The sequence below is a fragment of the Dipodomys ordii genome, unplaced genomic scaffold (assembly GCF_000151885.1).
Source record: "Dipodomys ordii isolate 6190 unplaced genomic scaffold, Dord_2.0 Scaffold188, whole genome shotgun sequence".
Lineage (NCBI taxonomy): Eukaryota > Metazoa > Chordata > Mammalia > Rodentia > Heteromyidae > Dipodomys > Dipodomys ordii.
The window spans coordinates 1,616,608-1,638,451 of NW_012267404.1; the positions used below are offsets into that span (position 1 = coordinate 1,616,608).

The window sequence follows — 21,844 nt, forward strand, 5'->3', positions numbered from 1 at the left end:
CTTCCTCCAGGAAAGATGTTTTTAATACCCTAATTATTAGATGGGAATGACATCAAAACAAAAAACATTTGTTCTCTTGACTAGCTCATCTCTTAAAAGGTGTTGCATTTAAAAAAAACACTATTTCTCAAAAAAAAATATGGTAACCCATCTGACACAATCAGGACGGAGAGGACCCCTGTCACTCAGCTCTGTCTTTAAAAGCGGAGGAATGTGCCTGACCCTCGTTGCCCTTCCCAGCCCAGGGGGTCTGGGGCTGCCTCCCACGGCCTGGAGCAGACCCGGGTGTCTCTTCTCTACTGAGAATCCACACACTCCACCACCCAGCTTCTTCCAGCACCCTCTCACACAGCTCTGGGCCCAGGTCACACGTTAGGGAAGGAGGGTGCTCAGAGCTGAGGCATTTGGAGTCCTCCGAAGGGACAAAGCCTGTCTGACTGGGAGAAAGGGAGAGGGGAAAGGAGGAGAATTTCGTTCTTGAGTCCGGAATGGTGGCTCAAGGGTATGGGAGATGTCTGCTGCTTTGGCTTGTCTTTGGAGTCTTTGCAAAGCTTTGGCAGCAACGAACGAAAGTACGGTTTCCTGAAGGAACTCTGCAGTGGCAGATCAGGAGCTGGAGAAGAGCAAAGGAGAGCAGAGCAACGCCAGCCCTTTCATCTTGGAGTGGCCAAGAGGAGGGAAACTTAAGGCGTGGGGATCCCCGAGAGCCGGGGCCAGCCAGCAGCCGGGGGGGGGGGCCTTGGTGGAGTCGGGAAGTTCAGGGCGCAAAATCCCAGTTAGCGGGAGCGTGCACAGCTTTCGAGCTTGGCTTGGGGCTGAGCTGCCACGCCCAGCTTCGACCCCCTCAGTGAGCTGCCCACCCCACTCGTTGCTCGTCCCCGGCGCTTTAAATATGCATAAGCGCGTCACCGAGTGTGAAGCGGATCCGTCCGCAGGGAGGGAGCCCATACCTATATAATCGTGTCCGGGGCAGGCGGAGAGGCCCGAAGGAGGTGGGGCAGGGTCTGCAGCCCTGGGGATCGCTGCTCGGGTTGACACCACCACACCGGTGAGTTGCTTCTCTCTTTGCCCTGGCTAGCTGCTTCTACCCTTGGCCGTCTGGGGTCCTGGGAGAAGGAAGGGGATATTTGGGCAGGGAAAAGGTCCTGAGCGAGCCCGCCACGAGGAAGGCTTGTTCCCTAAAGGGTCACTGCAGCCTTCCACTGACAATGTATCTGTCGAGCAGAGAGCTTGCCCGCTCTTACTCTTGGGAAGCCTGGGCCCTTTGCTGACGGAACAGGTGAGCTCTGCGCCCTCTCTGAACCCTGTTTCTTGTGTCCTTCCCTCCATCATCCCCCCCCCCCAGTCTGGTCATGGTTCCCTGGGGACTGAGCTGCCTGTCGGTGCTGGGGGCGGTGGGCACGGCTCTCCTGTGCACCGGCCTGCTGCTCAGCTTGGCCCAGTACCTCTGGACCCTCCGCTGGACTCTGAGCCGGGACTCGGCCTCCGCCCTGCCTCTGCCCAAGGGCTCCATGGGCTGGCCTTTCTTCGGGGAGACGCTGCACTGGTTGGTTCAGGTGAGCAGATTGTAAGTCTCCTTTTCCCACAAGGCTTCCACTTGACCTCCATCACTCCCAATGGTCCTGGGGTTCCTAACCAGACCTTTCCAGCGCCCCAGATAAGGGAATACTACTCACAGCTCGCTCCTTTGCCTAGCTACTCTCCACACCAAAAGGTTTCCCCAAAGCAACTTAAACTTTTCCCAAAGGACTTGGAGATGAAAGAGGCTTTAGGAAGAGATCACTACGTTCAGCCAGCATAGCCAGGAGCCAGGGACGTGTCAAGCCCTGGGGCATGCATTCTGAATCTCCAAGTCCTCAACTTACTCTGGGTATAGGAGTTCTTGCATTCCCTAGGGTACCAATGAGGCCCATTTGGGACCTTGTTTTGGAAAACAGACAAAAAAAAAAAAAACAACCAGCCAATCTAGGCTTCAGAGCCCCTGAGGGCCTCGTTCTCCAAACCTGTCTTCCCCTTGCCCGGCAGGGCTCTCGCTTCCACAGTTCCCGCCGCGAACGTTATGGGCCAGTATTCAAGACGCACCTGCTGGGCAGGCCGGTGGTCAGGGTGAGCGGCGCGGAGAACGTGCGCACCATCCTGCTGGGCGAGCACCGCCTGGTGCGCAGCCAGTGGCCGCAGAGCACCCACATCCTTCTGGGCTCGCATACGCTGCTAGGAGCGGTCGGTGAGCCGCACCGACGGCGGCGCCAGGTGAGCAGAAAGCCTGAGAAACGCACCTGACAGGGGTCGGGCCTGGGCCGGGAGTTGGGGTACACTGAGAACTCGATAGAGATCCCCGCTGCCCAATCAAATAGCCTTAGGCCAGTCTCTTAACCTCTCTGGTTTTGATCAATAAAGTCCGGGCAGGATCTTCCGTAATTGTAGAGAATGTTGAGTGAAGACATGGTGGAGGAAGCATAGGTCCCTGCATGGGTTTGGGGTGGGGCTTCCCCCCAAAGCTTCCCTGGACAAAGCAAAACTAGAGGGAACAAGTTGAGGTCGGAGCTGCTTAGAAGAGGAAGAGAGCAGTCTTGGCCGGCCTGCTCCGGAATCACGGCGCCAAGGAGGCCAGCCTGCCCCCAGCTCGGATCCTCGTGCTGGTTCCAGGTCCTGGCGCGCGTGTTCAGCCGCACGGCGCTGGAGCGCTACGTGCCGCGCCTGCAGGGGGCGCTGCGGGGTGAGGTGCGCGCCTGGTGCGCCGCGCCCGGACCCGTCGCGGTGTACGAGGCAGCCAAGGCGCTCACCTTCCGCATGGCCGCGCGCATCCTCCTGGGTCTGCGGCTGGACGAGGCGCGGTGCGCAGAGCTCGCCCGGACCTTCGAGCAGCTGGTGGAGAACCTCTTCTCACTACCCTTGGACGTGCCCTTCAGCGGCCTGCGCAAGGTACCGCCCTAAGCTCCATTCTTGGGGCTCCGTGATGCGAGGGCACATCCCAGGCAGAGTCTGGATGCCCTGGGTGGCACCCCATCACCCAGGCCGTCTCCAGAATCTCACCCCTAGACGGCCTGGGTGATGGTTGATGGGCACAGGAGGCACAGATTCGGTGGTATCTGGGGCCAGCCACACACCCTCTCTTGGGGGAGACGTGTTCAAGCCAACGTAGCTTGCTGAGTTTGGGTCAGCAGGCATATAGCCAGTCTAGGCCTTGCAAGATGCTTGATGGATGCAGAACAAGTGGGAAAGCACCAGAGCCGCAGTCACAGCCCCAAACAGGGTGCTGAGCAGAAGAGGGTGGTTGATTTCCCCCGCCCCTGCCCACCCGGATCCAAGACCTCTTCAGGCTTCAGAGGGGACAATGGGCTGAGAGCAGCATCCCTCTTTACCTCTCCCAACACCCTGGGGTTTCCCATTGTGTGAGTTTTCTGGTTTTAGGTGCCTGGATAGAAAGACTAGGTATGTATAGAGGGTCATGTTGTGTGCTTGTCCCCTCGGATACATTTTCTGATTTAATTCTTGCAGCCTGTAAAGTGTTATCACTCCCATTTCACTCATGAAACGGGCTCAGTGAGGTTGAATGACTTAACCAGGGTCATACAGCCGAGTATGGGCAAAGACAGAATTTGGACCCAGTACTTGGGGTACAAAACTCAAGTGTTTCATTTCTGTTCCTCCTGGGAAGAAGGGATGTTTTTGCATTGCTTGCTCCCTAAATGCTGGAGAGGCATCCATTCCTCTTGCCCCTGCCCTTACAGAAAGGAATGCGTAGTGCAATCAATAGTGTTCCCAGCAGAGCTTTCCTGTTTGCTCTTTCTTCTGAGCCCTAGCTCCTACTACCCAGGGCAGTGGAAAGGACAACAGACTGTTTCTGCCACAGGGCTCAGTGCCCTGCCCGCTCCCCACTCAGATGACACTATCTTGCTGGGAGTGCACTGGTGAATGATCAAGACAGTGATGTTTGCAGGCAGTAGGCACGTTCCTGACCAATCTAAAAGACTCACATCAGGATCTAGGCAGAGCCAGCATAGACCTGAGGTTTTCTAGGTTGGTGGTCAAGCCTGCCTGGCCCCTGATCTTATTCCCCATGCCCTCTCTCCCTGGGCATCAGGGCATCAGGGCCAGAGACCAGTTACATCAGCACCTGGAGGAAGCCATCACTGAGAAGCTGCGTGAGGACCAGGCAGCAGAGCCAGGCGATGCCCTCAGCCTGATCATTCACAGAGCTAGGGAGCTGGGCCGGGAGCTGTCTATGCAGGAGCTGCAGGTAGGTGGCGGGAAGCTGCTGCTTCTCCTCTTCCCAGGGCACCCCACCCCTGCTGCACATTCAGAGTGTGAAAGAAGGGCACTCCTCAGGATGAGAACAAAGAGGAGACCTGGGTTCCAATGTAGCCTTGCCTGGTACTTAGAATCCAGAAAGGAGTAGTGTGGGGGGGGGGTGTTCCAAATGGAAAGCACTCACAGAAAACAACTCTCATGATTTCTTTCTACCACCTGGCCCTGGAGGGTGGGGCTCAGCCTTAGTTTCTTCTCTTAGAATGGGACTGAAAATTTCCATTTTGACCCTCCAATTGCATTAGGAGTTCTGAAGAAAAGGAGCAATGGGCTGAATCTTGGCGTGACGGGTGGCCACAACAGCCCTAGGGGCTGTGAAGGGAAGTGTCAGAGAGAATGGTCTCTCAGCCTTGACTAATCTAGGGGGGACTGACAACACCCCCTTCAGGCCAGGCCTCTTCAAGTGCAGCTAGAGCTTGGGAAGAAGGCCTGATTGGCTGCGGAATGTTGGGGTCCCGGGGATTCCATCTCAGCTCCCTGTTTTATCCAAGGCAGGTCCAGGAGTTAACCTCCAACCAGGTCAGTATTCATTGCAAGATACTATCAAGTAGTTAATCAAGTGCCAGATTCTGGGTTGGGATAATGCCTCCAGCCTTAAGGTAGGAGAGGGGAAGGCACACATTCACCCTAGAATCACAGAATCCTCTATAAATACACACACTGGTGCTGTCCAGCATGACAGTGGATGCAGGAGGGCAGAGGCAGCCTGAAGACGGAGGCTGGGGGATGTCCCTTCTTGGATAAAGCAGATTGTTTAGTGATACACTTGGACCAATCCAGTAAGCCAGAAGAAGACGACATTGCTGGCTGTGGGTGCCTTTGCTCCACCATAATCCTAGTGGTGACAGTCTGGTCAGGGGTTTGACTACCCACAACGTGAGCACCTCAGGTTCCACCCCTGTAAAAACAAACAAAACCCAAGAGCCATCACTGCGCCGCCGCACAGCGTTCACGTGAGAATCCAGGGAGTTACTAAAGATCTCAAGGCAGATGGATGGACTGGGCTGTGCTGCATGACTTTCTCAAGTGGCAGGTTTGGATTTGTATCCGTGTCAAGACCGAGCAGTGCACAGAGCCGCTGCGGTAGTAGCACTTCAAGGCTGGAAAGTTTGGATGCCTCCCCGGAGGGACTAAACTAGGGATTCAACGTCTTCCGGCCCGTCTGTCTTACAGGAGTCGGCTGTGGAGCTCCTCTTCGCGGCTTTCTTCACCACGGCCAGCGCCAGTACGTCGCTCATCCTGCTGCTGCTGCAGCATCCGGCAGCCATCACCAAGATCCAGCAGGAGCTGGTGGCGCAGGGGCTGGGGCGCGCGTGCTATTGCGCGCCCGGAGCCGCGGGGCTCCGGCCCCACTGTGGCTGTGAGCCCGACCTCAGCCTGGCGCTGCTGGGCCGCCTGCACTATGTGAACTGCGTGGTGAAGGAGGTGCTGCGCCTCCTGCCGCCGGTGTCCGGGGGTTACCGAACCGCACTGCGCACCTTCGAGCTAGACGTAAGTGTGCTGCGCGCCCTCCCCGCCACCCGCGGGGTCAGAGGAGGGTGGGGAGAGGAGCAACAGACAAGATCCCTCTCTCTCCCGGGGTCTCGGTTTTCCCACCTGTAAAATGGGACGAACCCTACTTCTACCCTACTATACCCTCTCCAGGAAGAAAGGTAAATAGCTTGTCGCTAGATTAGGCAAGATTAGGAATTTTGTGTGTCAGCTTCTATCAGTGATCCAGGTCCACTCAGGAGTGTTAGAATTAAAAAAAAAAAAGTAAGCAACCATATTGTTCTCTGCGCTGCACTCCCTACTAGCCAGGGAGTGTAGATGGGATCAAAGGTGACGCCCCTCTCCCCTGGCTCCCTCGCTGGATCTAATAACCAGTGATACCAGTCCTGGGCCCAGGCTTAGGCTGCATTCCCAGAAGCGCTTGGGAATTTAATCGCAATGTTCTCAGGCTGTGCTGGGCTGAGCAAGGTTAAGGTCTGGGCTGCACTCCATTCAGTCTGGTCCTCAGTTTACTTATTCTCTGGAAGGAAGCTGGCTTGTTCCTTTCCAGCTCTGATATTCCAGTGATATTCCTGGGCTGTGTGGTGAAGTGGCAGCATTTGGGAATTAGTGCCTAGGCCTATCACCCCAGCCTGAGAACACAAAGCCCAGGGGCTAGGTGGGCCCCTGGCGGAGTGAGCACCCTGGGTCTAGAGGTACAGCTCAGTGGTAGTGTTTGCTTAGAGTGTGAAAGGCCCTGGGTTCAATCCTCCAACCCCAAAGAGTGGATTCTGCCCCATGGGGGGCTCCATGCAGAGGGAGGGCACTAGGACCCATAACTTCCTCTCAAGTGGAGGGAAGAGAGCCGTCCCCCCCCCAGGTGTGTGAAACTTGGAAATCATATTTTATTCTTTACTTGCCTCAGGGAAGTTGGGGAGAGCACAGGACCAGGGAAGGTCAGGGGGAAGATAGAGAGGGGACAGAGAGGGGGTGATCATAGGCACTTTCCAATGGGAAAATGAGGGATTAGAGAGAACAGAGCTGTTCCTGGGGTGACTCCAAGATGTCCTTTCTCTCTAGTGAAAACCTCTCAGCAGTTCTGACATTCCATCCCAGGCACATGGAACAGGCTTGGGGAACCAGAAACCTGGAGATGAGAGCAAGAGAAGCCCAGAGAATGGAAAATATCACAAGTCGGAAGGGGCGGAGAATAGGGATGTGACTTAATGTTAGAGCACTTGCTGGGGATCTCACTGTGTTTTCCATTCCCAGCACAGGGAAACAAAGAAGAAGAAAAAAACCACAGAATGGAGGTTGATGGGGGTGGAAAGGGAATTGCAAAGTTGTCTTACAGTGTATTAAGGATTCCGGGTTACGTATGCGCGTCTTCTTAAAGGATGGCTGATGTGAACATACTGTTCAGGGGTGGGTGACAAGGACCGGGAATTACTAATCAGAGGTGGGGGGCTGTCCTTGTCATTTGCGTTGTTCCTCAGGGCAGCTGGCAGATGCGGGGCTGGAATATAGATCTAATATCACCAGAAAAGGGACGGATAAAGACACGGGGAAATAAACACTAGTTCCGTTTGCTGGTTCCCAGTAGGCTCCAGACCTGTTCCAAATCCTCCCAACAAAGCAGGCAATTTTATTCAGGCTCTACCCATTAAGAAATGTAGGGGAGAGAGCAAGAGATAGAGGTGGGGAGGGAGAGGGAGAGAGAGAGAATATGTCCAAGGTCTTATAGCTCACCAGTGAAGGGGGTTGGCTTCCTGATGAATCCGCTTCCCATTGGTTTTCCCAAAACCTATTTGGCGCATCTGGGATAGAGTGGATGGGTTCAGGCCATTTCCAGGTGCATTGTGGTCAGGGTGGTCCCCTCACTTCCTCGTAGGGCTACCAGATTCCCAAAGGCTGGAGCGTGATGTATAGCATCCGAGACACCCACGAGACGGCCGCAGTGTACCGGAGCCCTCCGGAGGGCTTCGACCCGGAGCGCTTTGGCGCTCGGAGTGAAGATGCACCCGGCTCCCCTGGCCGCTTCCATTACATCCCGTTCGGCGGCGGTGTGCGCAGCTGCCTGGGCCAGGAGTTGGCGCAGGCTGTGCTCCAGCTGCTAGCAGTGGAGCTGGTGCGCACTGCGCGCTGGGAACTGGCGACGCCCTCCTTCCCCGCCATGCAGACCGTGCCCATCGTGCACCCAGTGGACGGACTACGACTGTTTTTCCGTCCGCTTGCAACATCGGCCGCGGGGGATGGGCCGCATCTCTGACCTGCAGCGTTGCGACTCCGACTCCTGGGGCCTTGCAGTGTGCTTACTGGTTCACCTAGTTCCCTAGTTCCACAAACTTTTCACGGGATGCCGCTCTGCCAGGGACTGGGAGGAGGAGCGGGCGCCGCAGTCACCTTGCGGGAGGACAGTCTCGCCAGGGAGAAGGTGTTTCTTGCTCTCTGCACCTTGCAGAATGAAGGTGGTAGGTTTAAGTCTCTTCGCCACTTTCCAAGATCGCAAAGCTGGGATGGAGAAAACCGATCGATGCCCCACGGGTGTAACCCGGTTTCACCTTTCCGTGGCAATCGGGTAGGATCACGGGTCCTGGTGTGTGTGTGTGTGTGTGTGTGTGTGTGTGTGTGTGGTGTGCACAGGGAGTGTGGATATTCCGCCTATCCCACCTTTCAAGCAAGCCAGGACGCCAGTATGAGACCCTGATCTGACACTGGGCAAGCTGAGAGGTCGAGCAGCAGCTCGGAAGGCCCAGAGAACCTTTTCCCCGTCCTGTTAGAAACTCAACATCAACGAATTCAGCTGGAACCTTCTTTTAAATTCCCACTTCAAGAATGCACTTAATCGTCCTTTTTTTTTTTTTTTAAGCAGGGAGAATTTGACCAAAGAGAGGCTGGTTCATCAGAGGTTGAGACAGAATCTCTTCATGGGAGGTTGAGATATAATCAGAGAGGTTTGGGATATTTGTAGTCAAAACAGGAAGGCCAAGAAATAAAATTTCCTGCCAGCTCTTGAGTAAGGTGGCTGGGGCTTAGCTGGGCAGCTGCTCCCTGGTGAATGAGATCAGAGGGAGGGTGGTGCTCACCAGGCCCTACCTGAAGGATCCACCCCAGCATACCCAGAGAAGAAACTGGTAATGGGCAGCCTCGGCCCCCGAGCCTAAGCATGCTGGTGGACTCCGGGCTGTGAATTCTCTCTGCAGTGACTGGTGGCAGAAAGCTCTGGAATTACTGTGTCAATATCCTCTATGGCAGAGGGGCAAAGAGACTAATGTCTCCTGAGGAGCCAGCAACAGGCTACCAGACTGCTGGCCATGCCCTGCTTCCCCAACCTCCAACATTTTGCCCCCTTCCACCATGCCACCCCCTAAATTGATGTCACTTTGAAGGCTTTGGCCTTTTCAGACATTCCTATTCTGATTTGAGGACCTTCTGGCCTTTCCTATCCAAAAGGTCCCACCACTGTTTAAATCAAAGCCAAGATGTCAGGAGTGCCATCACTCTCCACAGCCACCGCGATCTTCCCACAGGCCTGGGCAGCTTGGCATGACTGGTGAGCCAGGAAATTCGCCATACAGGCCTGAGCTGACCCTGTAGTGAACCAGAAGGAGACCAGTGCCCTCCTGAACTTATGTTTAAGGTGGATTCTGGGGCCTGAAGAAAAGGGGGGACAGCAGAGTTAGCAGCTGAAGAGCTCAGTGGGTCCTTCCCACCTCATACACCCCCGCCCCCCAACAGGGCAATTTCTCACCTGTGGATCCAGTGCCAGACTCTGAGCTTAGCAGACACCAGAGACTGCAAAGGTGGCAGGCTGCAGTCTCCCCTCAAGAAGCTCTTGAAAGCACAGATGAGGACATCCCAGTCTGAGCAGCACAGATCTGGGTGTGGAGGTCAAAAGACTCTGCTTCAAGGCTCCTTCTGATTTGAGGAGAAAAGTAAAGGAGAGGCCTTGCAGAAGTCCACAGAGCAGCTGGTTTCATAAGACTTAGTTAACCTACTCTGGAGTCTGGAGTAACCATAAACTGTAGGGGTGCCTCCACATTTACTCTAATTTCCCATCCCTACATCTTTGTTAGTAATTTTAGTGACTAGGCGAGCTCCTGTTCCAGTAGCTCTAAATTCTCTGGGGAAGGACCAGATGTGGGTCTTCTGGACTTCTTAGGCTCCTGGAGGGAGGCAAACAAAAAAAAAAAAAAGGCAAGCATCTGTCTGGAGAGAAAAGAAAACGGGTCTTTAACACAGAGGGCCTGGGGCAGGGGTTGGGGAGCTTCTCCTTGGAGGTGACACAGAAGATGTTGGAAGGAACCAGTCTGCAGTGGCCCGAGGGAGGGGCAAACCAACTGAGGGAGCTGCAGATACCGAACCCTAGAGGCGGAATGAGCGCTTGGGAAGAGTCTGTGGGGGCTGGAAGACAGAACGTGGAGAAAGGGCCTGGTGGCGACCCGAGTTCTAGGACTTTGTTTCCTCTAAGCCTTTGTCCTCTGCACAAGTAAACAGACACGCCCCTTCCCTTCTCTACCCCTAGGGCAATTTGGAATGCTGTTTTGTAAATGTTTTGTTTTCCATTGAATCAAGCCCCGCCCCCCCCCAAGAAAGCTTGGCAAAGTTCCTAGATCAAAGTTCTGCTCGGGCTGTTAATTTATGGATCCTTCTGCCCCCTTCAAGATGTCCTTTAGTGATCTTTTATTCTTATATTTAATCTTTTTCTTCTGGATACCCCCGTGGGTCTCTTTAGCAGGTAGATTTAAATGATAATAATACCGCCCCCTCCGACCCCCATGGCAATTTCCAGTGCCCAGGCCTCGTTCATCTCGTGATCGGGAGCGCTGAACTTGGCGGGGTGGCCCTGCCGAGTTCACTCAGATGTCACGGTCCGGCCGAGCAGGGGTCACAGGCGGGTCAAGCCGGAGGACTGAGACTGGGCCCCAGGTCACGCCCCTGCCAGCGGGGCTTGCACACCGGCCTCGGGGCTCTCCAAAAAAAAAAAAAAAAAGCTCAGGATTTTTGAGAATTTAACCTCCAGCGAGATTCGCCCTCGTGGCTCCCAGCGCCCCAAAGCAGGTCCACATTCTTTACAGTTACCGCCAAGTTAGAAGAAATAATGGTAGGAGAATTCGCCTCCCAGACCAAGGAAGCGCTCCGGAGTGCTCCGGAGACGCGCTCACTTCCCCGAAACACGCCCCGTGGCGTTCCAGGCTTGGACTGTGCAAGTCCTAACGATTGGAGCAGATACTTCGGACCCCTCGAAGTTTGGGGACAACCACAGGAGGGCTATGTATTTAACAGTCTTCGGGACCCAAGGGTTTTCCATTTTCCCGAAGCGCGGGGCGCGCATCTGCCAGTCACAAACGCGCGTCACTCTGTTTCGTTTTCGGCGCTGCTGGTGCGTCCAGCGCCTGCACCAAGATCACACGTGGCCCTGACTAACTGGTCCCCCAAGCGGCCTGGCGGGGCCCGGAGCGCACTGCGCATCTGGCTGTCCAGGAGGCAGGTACTACTGGCCCCACAGGAGCGGCTGGTTGGAATTGGACAGAGTCCAGAGGACCCAATTCCCGATGCGGAGTCCTCCCAGGCTCGCCTTAGCGGGAGGAGTGAGCCTGGGTTCAGGGCCAGCGTGAGGGGGAAAGCGCGCGCACGGTGGGAGTGTAAACGGTCCAGACCGAGCTAGTAACGCAGCCCAGCGTGCCTGGTTCTGAGGGAGAGTATTTGCAACCAGAATCTCCCTTTGCTAACTCACAAGCGCTCTGAGTTGTAGAGGGTGGGGAATGATCTCCTGCATCCTAAACGGAAGGAAACGGGCATAAGGACTTGCGATGGTTTTGCCCAAGATCAGGCAAATAGAGAAGGAGGTAAGGACGCAGCGGCTCTCCTCCCTCTGCGCAGCCTGGGGTGTGCATCTTCACGGTCCGTAGCTGGGACTATGAGCCCCGAGGCCTCAGGAATTGGATCGGTGTGGCCAGGTCGCACAGCCAGGCATCGACTACCCAGCTGCGGATGAATGGTTCTCCACGAGGCCGCCACTGGGTCGCCGAAGTGCGGCCATTAGGCCGACTTGAACACCTTCCTACCTGCTGGCTCCTGCTAGGTGGCAGGGGAACTGGGACTCGCCCTGCCCAAGTGGCTCTTGCTAAGATTCCGGTCCAGGGATCGACTTGATTGATATCCTCAAAAGAGAGGGCGACCTCTCGGCGTGTTGGTTCCCGTTTGTTCTACGTGTCTGTGGGCGACTCCGCTGGGTGACGGTTCCCCCAAGGCCTTTACTTCCCCGGCAGGTGGAAAGGAGCCCGTGCAGCTCCGGTGAATGAAAAGCCTGGAAGGCGGCTTTGAGCCGGGGCGGCCGGACGGGAGTGGGGGGGGGGAGGAGGGAGAAAGGGGAGGGATCCCGAAGACACCGCCAGGAAGCCCAGCTCCTCACTCATCCGAGCTCCGGCCCACCCCCCCCTTAATCCCACTCCCCGCTGGGTGGATGTGGGCGCACCTTGGATGGGGGGAGGTGTTACTCCCAGCCCCGCACCCCAGGAGGCGCGCTCCGAGGGAAGCAGCCACCGCGACGCCTCTGTCTCGGCGTGGAACAAACGGTTAAAAGATTTTTGGGCAGCGCCTCGCGGGGGGGAGGAGCTAGGGGCCCAATCCTCAATTAAAGATGAACTTTGGGGGAATTAATTTGACCAAGGTAACTACGTGGGCAGTAACCTGGACCGCCTATAAAACAAGCGCGCGCGGCAGGGTCTGGAGCGCTGGCGGCGGCGGCAGGTGGCGCGGGAGGCCGCGGTGTGCCATGGGGCTCCCGGCGCTGCTGGCCAGCGCTCTCTGTACCTTCCTGCTGCCGCTGCTGCTCTTCCTGGCTGCGATCAAGCTCTGGGACCTGTACTGCGTGAGCAGCCGCGACCGCAGCAGCGCCCTGCCTTTGCCCCCCGGGACTATGGGCTTTCCGTTCTTTGGGGAGACCTTGCAGATGGTACTGCAGGTAAGGAAGCTTAGGGCGTGGGACTGGGCGCTTACCCGGAGCCCGGCTCGGTTCTGGTCTTGGCTGAAGCCGGAGGTGTGCGTGTGTGTGTGTGTGTGTGTGTGTGTGTGTGTGTCGGGGCGTGGGGTGGGGGGAGGACGGAGGAGGGAATGGGGGTGGGCGAGTTGTAGCCTAGGACTGAGGCTAGGAGGCCGGGACTAGCGGGAGGCGCGACGGTCCCCCCGGCGCCCCCCTCACGCCTTCTGTCTCCTCCTCCACCACCTCCCTTGCCCAGCGGAGGAAGTTCCTGCAGATGAAGCGCAGGAAATACGGCTTCATCTACAAGACACATCTGTTCGGACGGCCCACGGTGCGGGTCATGGGTGCCGACAACGTGCGGCGCATCTTGCTGGGAGAACATCGGCTGGTGTCGGTGCACTGGCCGGCGTCGGTGCGCACCATTCTGGGCTCCGGGTGTCTCTCCAACCTGCACGACGCCTCGCACAAGCAGCGAAAGAAGGTGAGGGCGGAGGATCCACGCCTAGGGAGGGAGGGAGGGAGACCTCATTCATTGGAGGTGCTGGCGAGTGGCGGCCGCGCGAGGCGCGGACTGCAACCCTCCCGAAGCCTCCTTTACCTTTCCCACCCGCGGCTGGAGGGATCCGCAGAGGCTGGGGGTCACCCGCCACGGCGGATGTTCTCACTGTGTGCCCCTTGGGGTGCAGGTGATCATGCGGGCTTTCAGCCGCGAGGCGCTCCAGTGCTACGTGCCAGTGATCGCCGAGGAGGTGGGCAGTGGCTTGGAGCGGTGGCTGAGCTGCGGCGAGCGCGGCCTGCTGGTCTACCCCGAGGTGAAGCGCCTCACGTTCCGCATCGCCACGCGCATCCTGCTGGGCTGCGAGCCCCTGCGGGCCGGCGGGGAGGAGGGCGAGCAGCAGCTCGTGGAGGCCTTCGAGGAGATGACCCGAAACCTCTTCTCGCTGCCCATCGACGTGCCCTTCAGCGGGCTGTACCGGGTAAGAACGACGCGCGCCGGGTGGATCCCAGGGAGGCGGGGAGCCGGGCCTTTGCTGACCGTCACGCACTCTCGGCGCTCAGGGCATGAAGGCGCGGAACCTCATCCACGCGCGCATCGAGGAGAACATCCACGCCAAGATCCGCCGGCTGCGGGCCGCGGAACCGGGAGAGGGCTGCAAAGACGCGCTGCAGCTGCTGATCGAACACTCGTGGGAGAGGGGAGAGCGGCTGGACATGCAGGTGAGCCCTGTGTGTGTGTGTGTGCTTGCGTGTGTGTGTGCGTGCGTGCGTGTGTGTGTGTGTGTGTGTGTGTGTTGCAAGGTTTGGTCCCCCTCACTTTCTAAGCACAACTCTTGGGGTCCCCAAAGGCGCCGCTGCCTGGGACCCAACTTCTTGGCATGGGCACCCAGCCCGGCCTGCCACGATCAGGTCAGGAAGAGGCTGAACCAGAGGGTACCCTCGCCTCTCCAGGTTTCAAAGGGACGTTGAACATTCGCAAAATGTTAATAAAGAAACTCGGGCGATTTTTTAAAAAGAAAATCAGGGTCCCTGTGGGAGGCACAGGGTGCTGCCCTCCTCTTCTGGGCCTAGCCAAAGGGTTTCACGCTTTCTTTAAAGATGAGTTCCTTGGCTCCCCATCAGCAAAATGTTTCACCCTTCTAGTTTTGCCTTATGAATGAATGTTCAATCGGGTTCTGAAAAAGCTCCCTGCAAAACTGTTCAACCTGAAAACGGCCGTCTTACTCCATTCTTAGGCGCTAAAACAATCTTCAACCGAACTCCTCTTTGGAGGGCATGAAACCACGGCCAGTGCGGCGACATCTCTGATCACTTACCTGGGGCTCTACCCACACGTTCTACAGAAAGTTCGAGAGGAGCTGAAGAGTAAGGTAGGAGGATTCTGGAAGATTCTAGATGGTTCCTTATTAGCTTAGGGTATTCTGCTCCTTAACCACCTTCCTAATGTACCCGAGTTATATAAGTATCTTTGAGTATTCACCTTGGAGCCATGGACTGGTTCATGGCCTGGGTGGGCCAGTGGGGGAGGGGGGAGAAAAATCACCCGTGGGAAATAAAAAGGAGACAATCTTGAGCTAGGATCCACCTGAGCAGGGTTTGACCTTACATTCCCACCCCTTCTCCACTCTCCTTGCTGATTTGCTGAGCCCTGGAGATTTCTTGAGTTTGGGTGTTTAAAGGCTGGGGGGTGAGCGGGGGTAGTGTGAACAGTACAGATAGCTAGCTGATTAGGATGGGCAGTGATGGGGCAGGGGTGGTGAGCAAATTTCTCTTAGAATTGTAGGCTGTGTATTTGGGCTGAGGGGTGGAGACAAATGGTCCCTTGCTGCTGTTCCCCCCCCCCCATCTTGAGGCCTTTTGGGGTTTCTTTGCCACTTAAGTCCTGTTTAGGTCTGCTAGGCTGATTTTATTGGAACACAAATAACCATTCACCTCTGTATGCCTGTTTGGTTAGGGCTTACTTTGCAAGAGCAATCGCAACAACAAGTTGGACATGGAAATTTTGGAACAACTTAAATACACTGGATGTGTTATTAAGGAGACCCTTAGACTGAATCCCCCCGTTCCAGGAGGGTTTCGGGTTGCTCTGAAGACTTTTGAATTAAATGTGAGTTGAGTTCTTCCCCTGATAAACCCTAACTAACCCTCTGCCTTTTTGTGTGGTTTTTGTCCTACCCTGTCTTAAATTCTTTATGGCTTAAATTATGGCTTAAATTCTTGACGCTTTTGCAAACATGATCTTGTCCCTCCCTTGGGACATAGATTCCAGTCACCCCAATTAGCCCCTTCCTTTCCTGTCACGCTTCTCTTTTAACTCATAATCTGCCCCCCATCACATTGGTGGTGGCTTCTTAAAGTTAAATTTAAATTAAAGTTAAAGGCCCAATCCTTGGGCCCTCAAAATCTTTTACAGGGATACCAAATTCCTAAGGGCTGGAATGTTATCTACAGCATCTGTGACACGCACGATGTGGCTGACATCTTCACAAACAAAGAAGAATTTAATCCGGACCGATTTATGCTGCCTTACCCAGAGGACGCATCCAGATTCAGCTTCATTCCATTCGGAGGAGGCCTTCGGAGCTGTGTAGGCAAAGAGTTCGCAAAAATTCTTCTCAAAATATTTACAGTGGAGCTGGCCAGGCATTGTGACTGGCAGCTTCTCAATGGCCCTCCTACGATGAAGACTAGTCCCACTGTGTATCCTGTGGACAATCTCCCTGCAAGATTCACCCACTTCCAGGGGGAAATCTGATGGGCATGAATGCTCAAACCTCGGACTTAGTGAAGTGTACATATACGTTTTTATATAGTGCCATGCTGACTTTATTGTATTTAATTTCTGATGTATATTATACTATTTATGTGTCTCCATTGCAGTACTATGGTCTTTAAATATTAAAATGATGAATTTATGTAATTGCCAATAAAGGACAGTTCGAAAGTACTTTTCTTACATTCAAGATTCCTATTGGGAAAACCCTACTAGTTTAATGTTTGCAGTCAGTGTATTTGAACAAGATTTCTAAATGCGTATCTGGGTATTTTTGTCATCTGTGCATATCTGCTTTCTGTAAGGAAGAAACCTTAGGTTTTTTAAAAATTCTTTCATCAGAAAACACATATGATGTGTGAGATAGTCCAAAGGTATCTTTGCAAACTGTTCTAAGGCAATTTAGATTCCCTACTTGAAAATGTTATCATGGTTAGTTTAATTAAGTTAATTTAAAACCTTTTTTTTTTGGCAGTGCTGGAGTTGAAATTCAAGGCCTCATACAAGTTAGGCAAGTACTCCAACACTGAACCACCTTTCTATATCCCCAACCCAAAGTTGATTTTAGGTGAAGGGAATGTGTGTGTGTGTGTGTGTGTGTGTGTGTGGTGCTGGGAATTTAACCTTGTTTTTTTTTTTTTTGCTCCATTTTAGAATAAAGATGATTCTGAAAAGGTAACACATTGGAATCTTCCATTCTAATATAACTCCTTCAGCATAAAAAACATGTAACAAACATAATAAATTCATGTGGTCAGACAGAGCCAGAAGCTGTCCTCTGAAGCTAGGATTTTTAGATAAGACAAAGCCAGTCACTCCAATTATGGACAGTTCTTGACTAAGATGAGACGGAATATCATTGGCATGTCATTTTGACTTAGAAGTTGTATATGAAGACAGGACCAGGAGAGGCAGGTCTCTGGTTTAGATAAGCAGAGCCCAGGTTTTCTTTTCAAAATGGGGCAGGAGGAGCAGATTTCTCTAACTGACAGATAAAGTTTTTTTTTATCTATCCCAGGCAATAGGGTATGAGCCTGACATGACTGATAAAATGGCCCAGTCATGACCCTGTGAACCTTGGCTAACCTCCTCTAAAGAGCAGTTTTGTCACATTTCTGACCCTGGCATGGCCATGTTCTGAACTGAGGGCCAGCCTCTCAATCCAGAAAGGTTAGCCCTGGTGACTTGCTTATGCAAGCGTATTTTCCGTTGTGAAATGGCACCGTCTGCTTATTGAACCTCTGAATGCTTGTAGGTTTTTGGACTTGAAAATTTTCACGAACAATTTTAGAATTTGGCAATGCTGCCACGGAAACTGAGTAGTCTAAATAGGTGTTTTTCAAGCAGGAGTTCTGTGAACAATTAGACTTGGGTATTCTACCTGCCTTTAGTGTTTAGGTAAATCTTGGATTGTGTTTTCTGTTGGAATCCTCTGAGATCTTGATTGTTTACATAATCACTTAGAATGCTTTATAAGGACTTCATCAGGCAGTTTTACAAATGACACAGGCTTACACAGTTTCAGCCCAAGCTTTAGTATTCTGCAGCAGGCTAAGATGACCCCTCATCTCCATAACCTTTGCCCTGGATCTTACTAGCTAATAGGACTAGCTTGGGGGAGAGGGGGACTTAGGGGCAATCACTATTTCAGATCATTTATACAAGGTCAACTTAAAGAAGGCTTTCAACACTCACGATTTTTCCAGTCTGCCACAGTAACATCTTCGGCGATTTCTGCGAGCAGTGTGGTAAGAAATTTGAGCTATTTTAATTAAAATAGAATTGACATTTTTAAGTCCACCTTATTTTTTATTTGGAGAGCTTTGAGAAAAATGCTTCTCGTTTGTCTTTCTCAGGGCTGCCTTTAGCTCAACTTTACTGATCAGTTGTGGAGAAGCAGAGGATTGATCTACAGTAATACATTACAGGCGCAGTGTTTGGTGATGTGCTGAGTGTCTGGTAAAGGCAGGCTAAAAGCACTCAAGTGTGAGGGCAATGGGACTCTTGTGGGCATTGGATAGGAAGGAAGCCTGGCTCACACCTACCGAGGCAAACTTGTTTTATGGTACGAGGACCTCTGGGCCAGCCATACCCATGGGATGGAGCGATGATGTAGATTTGGCTGAATGTGTGGAAAGGAGAGGAGATGACTGTAGGAAACGGACCCTTTGATGTTCCAGAGGCCCAATAATGGAAGGTCACTATGTTCTACGGGGCAGGCAGTGGGTGGACCTGTCCAGTGGACAAATGGGAGCCCTTTGCAAACTCTCCTCTGCAGCGCCCTCTGCCCTTGTTGCTTCCCATGCCTTCAGTCACAGGTGCAATGCCACGCATGCTAGACCACTGTGAGAACGACATCTTCTGGACTTCTTATTTAGCTCACCTACACAGGAGTGACAGAACTAGAAAAAAACTTTCTGATGCCTGCTTTTGTTCATTTTGGTCTGGTATTCCTTTTTTTTTTTTTTTTAACAGCTAGTAACACCTGTCTGACATCTTTCTAACTTTCTGTAGCCAACAACTAAACCTAGGAGCCACCATCTTATAACTTCTCTTCATGTCTTCTTCCATTCTCCCATCTTCTTCTACAAGACAGCCCCCCACCCCCAAGAGGTGAAAAGACAGCTGTGAGCTGCTTCCTCCAAGACCCCCTATCTTTTGGGGCAACGTGTTTTAGTACTTTGCCACTCCACAGAGTGCCACAAGGGGGCGGGCTTCTCCCTTCTATGCCAAGCTGAGGGCCCAGTGGTTTTCCCACCAGTGTCCATGAAATTCAGTGTCCACTCATTCTGACCCTAGGTTACCTTGACCCCCCAGATAGTGAGAGGCTGCAGCTTACCACAACTCTATGTCATACCTGACCAAGGTTGCCTGGCCTCTGGAGTGATCACCCAGCACTGGGGTTGACCAAAAGCATCTGTGGTCTCTGGTTTCCAAGCATTGCTCCACATTGCCTACATCTGACCTATGCTGTTTCAATCTATCTAAAAAACTGTTCTGTTTCAAGGGAGACCGAATCCCCATTTCACAAGAAAATGAGCAACGAGAGAGGATTCAGATAACCGTAACCAGGTCCAGGAGCCATCCCATAAAAGCACTGTGGGAGAAGAGCGGTTTTGGTGGGTCTTTCAAACAGGCTAAGTTGTGGTGGTAAATAGAAGTTTCAGGTCCATTCTGAAGAACAGAGCATGCGCTTAAGGGGATAAGACAGAAGAAGGCTTGGGAGTGGCAGGGTAAGTGCCAGGTAAGGAGGCAGCTGTGATGATGAAGCAGGCTACCTAGGAAGAAAGCAAGCTCCCTCTAAATGGAGACACCCAAACAGAAACTAAATGGCCAGGCCCCATAGCAATCATGACATGAAGGGAGAAATCGGGTCAAATCATCCTCCAAACTCTCTTCCAAAGTAGATAATGGTAAAGCTCTGAATGAATCCCGGGATTAACTCCAACCCAGGGAGACAGGTCATCCCCACATGGTCCTCTAGCAAGTCCCAGGTGATCCCTCTCTCCAAACCAGAAGCACAGGAGGCTGAGTGCGACCTCAGAGACACGGAGCGCTCTGTGACCTGTTACTCTCAACTACAATTCCTGTGTCTGCTCCAGCATCCCAAGGCCTCTGCTGCCTGTCCCAGGCTGACCATTCACTCCACCTGGCCTCAGTGGGGAATGTGTCACATATGTGTCAACACTGGACTCTGCCCATCCCAGTGGTCCATTCTCTGCCTCCAGAGGAGCTAGTGCAAGCTCAGGAAGTGTGTCTCCTCATCCCAATTGTGTAGATTGAGTCCATTCTTGCCCTCCGCCTGGAATATACTCACACACAGTAGGTATGCATTGGGAACGAAAGCTTCTGGGACCCAATTGACACCATTTACCGTATAAGTTCTCCTACTTACATGGTGCCATGTTTTTCTTTGAAAGCTGAAACTTTCATCCTTGGAAAAATCTAGGCAGCCACAAGCTTACAGGGCTGTGGTTTAACAGCATGTCACATTCCTGAAACTGATGCTTCCTGGGTATTTGGCCAAACAAGCTTTCCTTCCTTTGAAGTAGAGTCAACTCCAGTTAGAACCTTAGGATAGGGTTGGAGCCTTAGCTCTGGACTGCTTGGTGGGTTTTCTGGGTGAGACTTATCGTGTTGCAATGTTCAGAACCACATCGTCTCAGTACAAAGGCTGTAAGACTTCTTACCACTGCCCAACCTGCCCTCATCCATTGAGGGGTTAGAAATCTCCGTATACATTTCAGATATGGAAAGCTTCAGGGTTGTGCTCTCAAGTCACTGGTGAGTGGTTTCACTTCAACTACAGAAAGGGGGGCAGACATTTTGTTTATAATCTGACCCAAAAAAATGTATTAAGGACAGCCAACTGATTCATTGATGAATCAGTCACCCCATCCAATGTAATGGTGTCTTATTCAATGTTAGATTTGTAGTGTTCTGAAATGGAAAGCTCGTGGAATAGCGATTAGTCACAGACATTTAGAGCTGGAAGGGAGACTGGCAAGGTCATCCAAACACTTTGGGTTATAGCTGAGAAATCTGAAATTAAAAGGATCTTTAGGTTACACCAGAGAATGTACCCAGCAAGTTGCAGGACTTGGCCTTTGATTTCAACCAACCAACCAACCAACCAACCAACAAACCCAGCCATATTGTTTATTTATATAAGCATCAAGGAAAAAGAGGGCAGGTGAGTAGATGCTTTGAGGCCACATTGTTTCCAGGTTCTTGCTCCTCTGAGAGGCTCTTGAAGGTGCTATGAGAACTTGAAGTCTTGTAGCCAGAAAGAATTCCACAAAACTGTATTGTGGTTTGAAGCCACCCTGGGCAGGAAAGTCCATGAGACTCATAGCTCTAATTAACTCCCCCCCTCCCCACTGTCCAAAATATAAGCCAGAAGTAGAACTGTGGCTCAAGTGCTAGCCTTGAGTAAAAAGCTCAGGGACAGCACCTAGGCCCTGAGTTCAAGACCCATAAGTGGCAACCCCTCCCCCCCAAAAAAGAATTTGACAGAAAGCCTGGTTGGAGGTATTGATTGCTGTTAGCATTTCTGGGCAGGATCGGGGCTATTTGAACACTGGTAGAGCTAGACCCTTAGACTCTCTGCACCCCTTCTATTGAACATCATGAAGTGCTTTCTACTCATGAGAAAAAGGCTCTTTTCTATACTAGTGTGTGTCAGAATCACCTGAACCACTTGCTGAAGCTGATTATTGGGATCCCCTGCAGATTTTCTGGGCTGACTCAAAATGTACGTTTCTAGGCAGTTCCCAGGTGATGCTGAGTCTGCTGCTCCTGGGACCACACTGTGAATATTGATGGTGGAAAGTTTCTGATCAGCATGTCAAGGATCCACACACCTAGGAAGGCTGGTAGGCCTTGCGATAGGTAATATAATGTAATCTGAGCCAGGTGGTTGGGTTGCTGATGGGGGGAGGGAGGGGCACAATTACACACTAGAATGGACAGTTGTTGCTTAGCCCTCATCAATTCTTTATCTATAGGAATGAGGACCTTGGTTTGGAGCTCCCACAATTATTTTTGAAACTTTTAAAAATGTTTTGGCGGTTGTGAGGCTTGAACTCAGGGCCTGGATGCCATCCCCGAGCCTCTTTGTGCTCAAGACTAGCGCTCTACCACTTGAGCCACTGCATCACTTCTGGCTTTTGAGTGGTTAATTGGGGATAAAAGTTTCATGGGGACTTTTCTGCCTGGGCTGCCTTCAAATAATGATCCTCAGATCTCAGCCTCCTGAGTAGCTAGGATTACAGGCATGAGCCATGGATGCTCTCAATTTTTTTAGAAGA

General features: G+C 52.7%; 2 protein-coding genes across 2 annotated transcripts; both read left to right on the plus strand.

The window, feature by feature from the left end:
• Positions 1-1,352: 1,352 nt before the first annotated feature.
• LOC105999375 (cytochrome P450 26C1) lies at positions 1,353-8,047 on the plus strand. Its single transcript, XM_013034362.1, has 6 exons — positions 1,353-1,556; positions 2,026-2,250; positions 2,647-2,922; positions 4,085-4,240; positions 5,482-5,799; positions 7,670-8,047. The coding sequence occupies exons 1-6, from the start codon at positions 1,353-1,355 to the stop codon at positions 8,045-8,047; spliced, it is 1,557 nt and encodes a 518-aa protein (XP_012889816.1).
• A 4,409-nt stretch (positions 8,048-12,456) lies between these two features.
• Positions 12,457-16,208, plus strand: LOC105999373 (cytochrome P450 26A1). Its single transcript, XM_013034359.1, has 7 exons — positions 12,457-12,745; positions 13,020-13,244; positions 13,450-13,740; positions 13,823-13,981; positions 14,497-14,631; positions 15,216-15,368; positions 15,675-16,208. The coding sequence occupies exons 1-7, from the start codon at positions 12,557-12,559 to the stop codon at positions 16,014-16,016; spliced, it is 1,494 nt and encodes a 497-aa protein (XP_012889813.1). The 5' UTR covers positions 12,457-12,556; the 3' UTR covers positions 16,017-16,208.
• The last annotated feature ends 5,636 nt before the right edge of the window (positions 16,209-21,844 follow it).